Below are 10,303 nucleotides of genomic sequence, written 5' to 3' on the forward strand. Positions count from 1 at the left end.
TGGTGTAGAGAGGAGCATTTCTGAATTGGAATAACTAAACCCGTGATTAAAACTAGGTGTTAAATGCTGATACTGTAACTGCATATGTACTTTAAACTAGCTGAGATGTCAGAGGAAACTGACTTCCTGCTGTCCAAGCGCTCAAAGACACTAACTTTAACTTGGATCAACTCTCTCTGTTCTGGTTTGCTGTATATATTCCTAAATATTATGTTCACACAAGAGAGCAAATGACACAGGGTCAAAACGGCCTCTGGTGACTGTTGAGTTATACTGGTGCAACCCATACAGCTTATCTGCCTTTTTTCTCGGTACTCAGTTGTGCATGTGTGGGACCAAAGCTGCTTAGCAGAGTGTGCCTGGTTTATTAACAACTGAAAAAATCCATTCAAACTCAGATTAATAGCTTTAAGTAGCAGTCGCAAAGGTATCCACTTTAATATAACTTTTACCAGTTTAAAAATACATATCAGCTGCTGATCAGCTTTGGTTTTTTTCTGAGTGTACTGGCAGAGAGAAAAGGGTTGCATAGTGTGACACTGATTGAAATAGAATTCTCTGTAAACTTATTTTTGTGCTTTTATTTTCAGGCACCTGCTTACCATCTCATTTTGGAAGGAATTCTGATTCTGTGGATAATCAGACTTCTTTTCTCCAAGACCTATAAGCTTCAAGAGCGATCTGATCTAACACCTAAGGTTTGGTAGAAAAATATTTCTTTGTAGAGAAAGTTTGTAGCTATTGCTGAACCACAAATTGTGCTGTTTTTTCGTAGGATTTCCAAGGGTAGGCTTCTTTTGGTCTAAGAAACTCCTTGTTGCTTGGACACTTTAGTTCATGCTTTTAAAGTAGCACTGTGTTTGAGAGTCTGAGAGGTATAAAATAACTGATGTGACTGTGACTGCTAAGCTATGAAAACCTGGTATTAGCTTTACTCAGTGGGTGGCTCTGTTTTAAAAAATAGAAGCTATGCTAAGAGAACACCACCAAACAAAAGTAACTATAAGAGTGTCGTCATCATCATCATCATGGCTTGGCTTTGCGGACGAAGATTTGGGAAGGGCTTTCTCCACGCTTACTGCAAGCGCGCTGATGGCTGAAAAGGCCAATGCGGGATAGGCAAGTCCGGTTGCAAAAAGCACAGCGGAAGGTCTCCTTGGGTGGTATAGGCGAGGCATGGTTCTTTCTGCGCTGTCTTTTCTCCTCGAAAGTAGGAAGATGGACAATCTGTACGTGTGGTGTCTGTGTATACTAACTCTGAGAGTTTACAATGTTTACTGGGTTCCAGAAAACTTTGTAGTTTAGCGGCAATTTTCTTCTTTTGCAACAAAGTTGTCTCAAAAAGAAAAAAAAGCTGTAATTGTTTTTGAAGACTGGAATTTCTCACTGATTTCTGGCTGGAGACTGTCAGGAATGAGTAGAGTTTGTTTTAGAGATGTTCCTGGACTAGTTTGTCTGTGACGTGGTCTTTAATTGCACTTGCTGCATAATGTCAGAAGGTGCCATTGGATATATTCAGAGGATGATTGTATGTGCTCTCTGAATGTGGAAGTAGTGAGGTGAACGAGGACACACTCATTTTTCTCAGTCAAAGATGAACTATAGCAATGTATTACAATGTGACAAACAGCTTGTGTGTGTGAGGGGTTGATATGAATGATCTGAAGTCCCATATAACAAAAAACTTGGTTTGCTAGAGCTTCAGAGGATTGCTATCTTCTGTGAATGCAGTAAAACACGGAAATTTCGTCAGGGTGCTGAGGAAGGCTCATGAAACAGATTTATGGGTATTATGCCTTGTCATTCCCGTCTGTATCATGCTGATCTGCATGCTTTTTGATCTTATTTTTGCTAAAGAATATTAAGCATTTGGGTTCAGTGTAATACATCAGTGAATAGGATGCAGAGACGACAGGCCCACGAGGTTGTAAATGTGAGCAAGTCTGCAGGCATTATCCTCTTTTGGGGAGTACTTACTAAATGGGCTTAGAATATTCTAGGGAACACTTTATCGTGTTGTTATTGGAGGCAAGAAGTATGCTGAGTAGAAATGAAAACGAGGCCAGTTCAGTTTTGTGCTTGGAAGGGTTTAAATTGATCCTGGGAGTCTTGAGGTTTGCCACCTTGGATGACAGTACAGAGGAGGAGTGAACACAGAGGGAACTCCAGTGTGGTGGAGCGCTGAATGTGCACATCATCTAGGAAGGTGTGCTGCAGCTTTGAAGTAGCCCCTGGTTGTCCATTCAGAAGCGATGATAATTAATTTAGTAGAGTTTTTCCTGCATCACATGTTTTTGATCAGTGGTGTTTTGGAGTATAACTTTTTTCTTTTGAAAGATTCATTCTCTCTGCAGTAAATGGTGGGAAAAGGCTCTTTGCTACTCTTGCATAATGAATGGCCTGAAAAAGCTGAAACCTGTCTCTTCCTCACCTAGTAAGGATTACACTCAGATACTTCTATGTGCATCTGGAATGTTACCATCCAGTTGCAGGTAATCTCCTTCATTCAGATCATCTCCTTCGTTCACTGACAGACCATTTTGCTGAAGCTGAGGTGTTTAAGAAAGTGCTCAGATGAATGTGGTTTGTGGGGAAGAAAATTCTGTATCTTTTCAACTGGTGTTAATGAATAATTGGGAGATTGCACGTGTAGGTGGTCTGCTGCAGCTCAGTGGTAGTGGTGTGTTAGAAGGGCATCAAAAGGGGGAAAAGCATTTGGAAATGGCTCATGCTTTAATAACAGTCCTACTTTTGCAGGGTGACAGTGGTAAAGTTTGCTGACAGGACAGTGGTAGCTAAAAATCCATAGGTAGTTGATGCTGGTCTGTGTGTGGATTAACCCTAGCAGGCAGCTAAGCACTACGCAGCTGCTTGCACACTTTCTCTCCCAACCTCAGCAGGACATGAAGAGAGGAAACGAAGAGCAGAAGCAGGAAAACCTGTGAGTGAAGATATAAGATTGTTTAATAGCCAAAGGAGAGGTGGAAGAAGAGACAATCAAGACAAGTGATATGAAGGCAATTGCCCGCCACTTCTTGTGGGCGGACCCATACTCAGCCAGTTCCTGAGCAAAATGTGGCTAACTTCCCTAAACTCCCTCTTTTCCTGTTTATTGCTGGGTGTGATGTTACATGGTGTGGAATATCTGTTTGTATAGTTCAGGTCATCTGCCTGGTTGTGTCCTATCCCAACTTCTTGTGCACCCCCAATCTGTTTACTGTTGAGAAACAGTAAGTGAGAAACAGAAGGCCTTGACGTTGTGCAAACGCTGTTGAGCATTGTTTTGGTCACAGATTTAAACCGCAGTGCTATACAAGCTGCTATGAAGAAAATTAACACCATCCCAGCCAGACCCAGTACAGACTGTTTCATACACTCTGAGATCTCACACAGCCAGGCTTCTGTGTGTGTGTTGAGCTGCTTGTACTAACATGCCAGCTGTTCAGTGAGGAGACTGCTGATTTTTTTCTAGTTTGATTCATGCTGTGGTGTCCTATCTTTACCACACCAAGACGAAATACTATGTTGCTGAAGATAGGCCAGCTGAGGTGGTGGAGCTCAGGCTGGCTTTATGTCAGCTGCTTGCGTAATGATACTTGAAGTTTTTGTAATTTGTTGTTGGGGATGCTGCCAGAGCAGAGGTGGCTCCATGTAATAAATATTACTGAGGAAACCGCTGTTGTACAGACATCTATATATGGTCTGTCAGGACCAGTCTGTCCTGAGGAACCAGAGGTAGATGATCGGTTGTGCAGCTTAGTGCACTTAGGAGTCACGGTTCTGAAACAGTGGAGAAATCCACCTGGAAGACGACTTCTGGGTTTAGTCAAATGTGCAGCAAGAGTACTGCGAAATCCAGGGCAGGAGTCAGCTGCAAGGTTTGTTGTCTGGTTTTGTAACTGCCTATGCCATCACAAGGAACAGGGAGGTATTTGTGGCTGGATGAGAGCTGTGCTGTAGCAGCTTCTGGCTTGCAGTGCTATGGATCAGCACACTTAGTATTAAATTAAGTCACTGATCTTTTTTTTTTCAAACAGCAGTACAGTATAGAGATGCACACTGGTACCTGTTCTGAGATGAGGGTGGTATTGCTAGTCCCTCTCTTGAATCAGTGGAGTTTAGTGTACAGGGTTGTGATTTTGGTTCCACTCTGAGATTAATTTGAGTTTGGGTACTACATTTCCACCATTTTGTCACTGTGTTGCATGTTAATCTTTATAGAGTGTTTCATGTGGTAATCTTCTCCCATAGGGTTCTTGAGGTGTTTGAGTCATGTCGAATACGACATGAATGTGGTAATGAATAGTAGGCAATAGTATTTACACATAGCTTAGTTTATTATTATTCTATTCTTTGGTCCCCGGTTACCTGTTTCAATTTTTTTAACTGAAGCCTTAAAATATGCTATTTGACATGGTATGAATGGCACTAGTACAGCGTAAATTAATAAAAAACCCTACTTTAATGCTTTTCTTATATGTGGAACAGCATTTCACCTTTAAAATATATGCCCCATAGGTTAAATTTCAATAAGAAATCTAACATGAAAAAGTTAAATAAAAAGGTATTTAAAGTACATCTGCAATGTATTAGAAACACAAGTGACTGGTCATGAAAATAGGGTGTTTTCTGAACTACAGGGCTATTGAAATTTCCATTTGTGTTTTGAAGCAGACCTTTGTGGATTTCCTGGGATATTAATTAGTACTCTGGAAATACCTGGAAACAAAGCTATTCATTAGCTAAGTAAAAGGAAAGTAATGAAAATGCAGGAGGCATGTAGTTTCCTTGTGATTGTTTCATATCTTAATTTGCTGTTGTATTTTAAAGGCTTTGAAAAGTGTATTTGGAAAAAATAAAAATGGCGAACAATATTGGTGTGGTGCTTTTCAAAAATTGATTGCTGAGTTTTTATTTCAATACCAAAATATATAGCCTCAAATATTCTACTGCTTTTTGAAATAACAGAGAGTGTAAACCCATTGCAGTCACACCATTTGAAGTTAGTGTGTTATCAAATATGTTGTCAGGTGTGTACTGTCAGCTGTACTACTAAATAGTTCTGTTTCCGTGGTTTGGAGGATGATTTTGGTAATTTGCCTGAGTGGTTGCAAATCCAGGTGGAACTAGTCTAATGCAGCGGTTAAGCTGGGCTGCTGCCCATCCTTTGCAAATCGCCTAACTGAGGCTTTCCAAATAGTTTAAAGCACTTTGAAAATGAACGTGCGTTCCGTGTTCCTCCACAGTTAGGCGTTTTAGTGGTTGTTGTTACCATTGCTTGAGCCATTTGGCAGTTTTTCTCCATGTGTCCTGTTCAGTTATGTGTTATTTTGGTAAGTATTTTAATGCCACCATTGTTTGAACAGCACTGTTGAAGACTTGAGAATGTAAAGTGAAGCCATTTATATTCAATTATTATGTAATTTGTATTCAATTACAGGAACTGTAGAGGAGGATTTTTATTATTGATAGACTGAATGATTAGAATTGGACAGGGACACTAAGTTAGTATCTCTTCTCTTGATTATCCTATGCCATCTTCAATGCGCAGGCGCAACTGGGCCATTTTTCTTTAGGTCTCCTGCCCTTTGCAGAATTCAGGGCCCCTCTGAACATACTCTGTATCAATTGAGTGTCTCAGAAAGGTGACACATATTAGCATACACCATTCCTCATACAACTGTTACTAGCTGTTTATTAGCACATGATGTCTTTTCTAGTGGAAATCCTTTTTGAGCAGTATTTCTTTTATCCTGTTCAGGAAAAAGAAGAGTTGATTGAAGAATGGCAGCCAGAGCCTCTTGTACCTCCTGTGCCAAAAGATCACCCAGCTCTCAACTACAACATTGTTTCAGGGTAAGTGTAACCAAAATAAATTCTGATTTTTATTTCAACTTACATACTTTTAAGCATATTCCTTACTAAGTATTTCCATAATCCTTAAAACCTTTCATAAATTAATTGCATTTTTAGATAGCAGGGCTGAATTTGCCACTGAAGAGATGGTTTTCGTTTTGCAACATTATCAAGACAGTCTTATTAGGAAAATCTTTCTTGCTTTAAATATTCTCATTAATTATTTTTTTTAAATATTGGAGGTGAGGCGAGGGACATTTTATCTTTGCCTTCATTGTGTATCTGTATTGTTTAGTACTAATTTGTTTCATTTTTTCTGAATATATTGACTTGGACCTCAAAGTTGTTACCATGTTCTCTGTAGGGGTTGTGGGGAAACTGTGCAATCACAAATCACTTCAGGAGAAACTTGATTTGTGGCTAGCCACTTGGCATTTCATGAAAAGTTGTTCCTCTTTGGACAATCAGAAGTGGAGATGCTTGATGGCAGAGTTGTTTTGTGAGGAAATGATGGCTCAGCTTTACTTTCCTGTGTGTTATGAGGCTTTCAAAATGATGTGTGATGTCTTAGGCAAGAGTCACAGTATTTCTGAAATTGCTTTGAGGTTTCTTTCATAAGTTACTGATATGCCTTTTACAGTGTAAGCATTCTTAATACCCTTAATACCCTTCTAGTGACACTAATAGAAAAGAATTGAGTTTGAGACCACAATTATTTGCTGTCATAGGGAGCTCCATTTTCATGGTTCTGCCACCACGGAAAAGTCTGCCTTAGAAAAGGAATCAACTGTGATGTGAAATTTTGAAACTAGCAATACTGTGGAGTTAAATGAAGTGTTGGATGTTTAAAAAAAACCTGAACAAATATATCTTTTTAGATTGACTCAGAATATTTAAATTAATTAGAACTTTCCAGTGCTTACAACTGGGAATGTATTGTGACAATGTTAATGTATTGTGGCTGTTAAACTTGATAGTGGCTGTGGGGAAAACTTGGAATTTGTCTTGGAAGATTTAGACTACAACTACCTACGTTCCTCTAAGCTGCTTAATAGTTATGAGATTGTAACCTGGGCTATAAGCTTAACCCATGTTTCAGAATTAATACAGAAATGAAACTGTCCGCATACTAATTCCAGCTCAAGAGCATTTCTATCCCCTTCTCAATTAGTGTTTTAGGGGGACCCTACTGTTGCTAATGAGGTAGTCTTCTTTCAATGATTCTCATGTGTTAATGTCTAGTATGAATGGTGATTTACATAAAACTTAATTATCTTAGTATGTGGTGGTTTAGTATTGCATATTTGCAGTATCGTGTGCATAGGGCTTAGGAAGTATTAAATATTTCGGTAAAAATTATGACCTACTGTGTAGAGGAGGCGGACTTCCTCCTTCCTCAAGGAAAGCAAGACAGTTCTGTGCCTTCTGTTAGTTATGTTCCTTTCTGCTGAGCACTTGCATAATCCCAGTAACGTTGCCAAATGATGACCAAAGCCAATAATGCAGAGACTTACCTGAACCAAAAAAGTGACCAGTCTTGAATCAGTGGTGAAGAAGCTGCCCATGATGTCGTAGTCACAGTCCAGAAATCAATTACTTGTGGTAGCCTTTCTGTGAAATAACCTATGCAAGATAGCTTGATGTCATTCAGAAAATATAAACCTATTTCCTAAAACAGTCATGTCAGCAAAATTCTCATGACAATTCTTGGTTTACATGAAAATAAAAAGGCACTAATGATTTGTCTTTAAACTTTATCATCTTCTGTGACTGATTTTTTTCAATACATGCAGCACTTTAAAGAGATAAGCAAGAAGTCCAAGTACAGAAGGAGTGCTTTCAGTTCTTAAAAGACATAATTTCTAAAGGACGTGCTTGCAAGTTCTTCGAATGTAGCTTGAGAACATTTTTCTTTTTTTTTTGCAGTCTCAGCTGCATCACTCAGCATCTCGTAACTGTTGTCCCTAACCATGGTACCCAACAAACTCTATTATACTAGGGGAAGAGAGGTTTGTGAAACTATAAGGAGATGAAGTGTTTCACTGTTTTGCTTTTGCAAAGGCTTGTTGTTTTTGATGTTGCAAGGAAGGTTTTATGATGCTCTTAGCATCCAGCTTCTGGATATAACTATTCACTGAATGAGTGTTTTCTGCCTAACCATGAGTCTGGATGCTGTTAGCATCCAGCTTCTGGATATAACTATTCATTGAATGAGTGTTTTCTGCCTAACCATGAGTCTTCCTATAGAAGGTTGGGTAAAATGCTGATGGCAAAGTGTGCCTGTGTTCTCAGGAGGGCTGCAGCTTTGTTAGGGGCAAGCTGTTGGTGAGCATTACTGCATTCTCTAGGTTTAAGAGGTGGAGCTCTGGGGGCGAATTGTTGTCAATTTACCAGGCTTAATAGTATCCTGGGAATATACCGAACCGTGTCATAGTGCCAAAATGCATAGGTATAGGTCTGCTCCCGTGAATATCAGTGAACCTAAGTAGTTGTTTCACTTAACTGATTTCCAAATTTAGTATGGCTCACTGATGAGCCAGAGAGGAACAGATCCAGGTATAGTTTTAATAGCAGTCAGTTCTGCAAGACAGTTTGCTCATACATATAATCTATACCGTGCAGAAGATGCACTGCAGTCATGCAGGGCTGCGCCTTCATGGGGTCAGGTTCAGCTTGTGTCATTTTAATGTCATGGAATGGCAGTGATGAAGATGCATGGTACATGCACTGTGTTACTAGAAAACTTTCTGAAGCTGTTCTGTAGGGTTTGCAATTGCTTAGTTGAAGCAACATGTGCTTAATTTGCAAAATAAACAGATAGAAAACAGAATCATGGAGTTTCTTAAAGTGAGGCTCTCAGGCAGTTAGTTCAGTGTTTTTGTTAAATAGTAGGGAATACCTTGAACTTAAAGTTTATTTGCTTTGCACACCAAATACACCTATTGAAATATTGTCAGCAACCAGATTTGGAGCAGCTGTGCATAGGCATTTGACATTTGAGCAGCTCTGTTTAATTTTGACTGAAAATTGCTCAGTGCTGGTTTCCATGTGGGAAAAGCTTTTTGAAACTATTGTGTTTGAGGAATAGTATAGGATCACAGCTGTCGTATTTGACGATGCATACAGAAAAGGGCAGACATAAGGTTTTGTATTTGACTTAGCTTTGAGACTTCTCAACACTGAGTGATTAATTTAAACTTTTGGTTTTGTTGCATGAAAGTGTGTAATTGCCAAAACAGAATTGCTTTTAGAATACAGCACACAGATGTCATGCTTACATTTAAAAGGGGTACCAGCAATTTTTATCTTCAATTTTTTAATAACTGTTTATCTAAATCATAATTTGAAGGCAGAAAATTTCTCTGCCCTTTGCTTCATGTATATGGTATGCACTTCTTCACTTGTTGATATTGGGTATTTTCACACTTTGTTTTCTGATTGCACGAGTTATTCAAACTATTAGGGATTAAACAGAATTGAAAGCTTGAGGTGAGAAATAATAGAACACCTTTGTCTGCTTATAGTTAGTACCTATATTTCAGTAGCCCTATTCAGTACAAATTGTGATTGTGGGTTTGCTTTAAGAAAACATTGGGTTTTAATTCATTTTTGCATGAGACTAAGAAGCAATAAAATTTCCTTTTCGTTTGTAATATTCCTTCTTTCAAATAAATATCACTTTGCTTTTAAAGGAGAAGCTTTATTTGTCTTTTCAGGAGTCATCTTTCTGTGAAATAACCTTTCGTCAAGGAATCATTAAACTAAATATCTGAGGAAGGTATTTATTTCTTTATTAAACTACAGGAATACAGCTTTTGCTGATGATAGTGGTATATTTGTGACTGGACACTGAACTTAAATGTGGATTGGTGGCTGTAAAGGAAGAATTTGTAATAGGGTACCTTGAAAGAGCTGTGCACCTTGTACTGTTGAAAGACAAAACTCCTGTACTCTGACTGTTCATGAAATTGGCAACTGTTCTTTCGTAACAATAGATCGGTCATTTTTTTTCAGTCCTCCCACCCATATAATCACTGTTAATGGCAAGGAATGTATAAACTTTGCATCATTTAACTTTCTTGGACTTCTGGATAATGAAAAGGTTAAGGTGAGTTATTGTATTTCTGTGATGATTACTTCTTTACTTTGTATGTTAATGAAGAATGACTTCAGAAAGCAGACCTTTTTTCAAGGAAGTATGCTTGTAAAGCAGCAAGGAAGATTATGAACTTGAATAGCACAAAATTACAAGGTTTATCTTTTTTAATAAATTTAATCTGATGTACTTACTGTTTACTAGCAGATTATCAAGTTGGATTAGTATCTAATGCCCTTAATCATTAGAATACAATGATGGTTAAGCACTTGTCTGAAACAGTTTTGATGTGAAATTAATTCATATAATTCAGTACAGTATTATACTTTCTGTATATTTTATTCTATTATA

At 38.5% G+C, this 10,303-nt stretch overlaps 1 protein-coding gene across 1 annotated transcript; it reads left to right on the forward strand.

Annotated features, from left to right (window-relative positions):
- Positions 1 to 590: 590 nt before the first annotated feature.
- On the forward strand, positions 591 to 9,964 carry LOC104490246 (serine palmitoyltransferase 1-like; the record flags this gene model as incomplete). Its single annotated transcript, XM_010132545.1, has 3 exons — positions 591 to 698; positions 5,762 to 5,856; positions 9,871 to 9,964. Coding segments are annotated over 3 exons (297 nt in total), but the record flags the coding sequence as incomplete, so codon positions are not given.
- Between the last annotated feature and the right edge of the window lie 339 nt (positions 9,965 to 10,303).

This window comes from Buceros rhinoceros, unplaced genomic scaffold (genome assembly GCF_000710305.1).
Source record: "Buceros rhinoceros silvestris isolate BGI_N320 unplaced genomic scaffold, ASM71030v1 scaffold4940, whole genome shotgun sequence".
Classification (NCBI taxonomy): Eukaryota; Metazoa; Chordata; class Aves; order Bucerotiformes; family Bucerotidae; genus Buceros; species Buceros rhinoceros.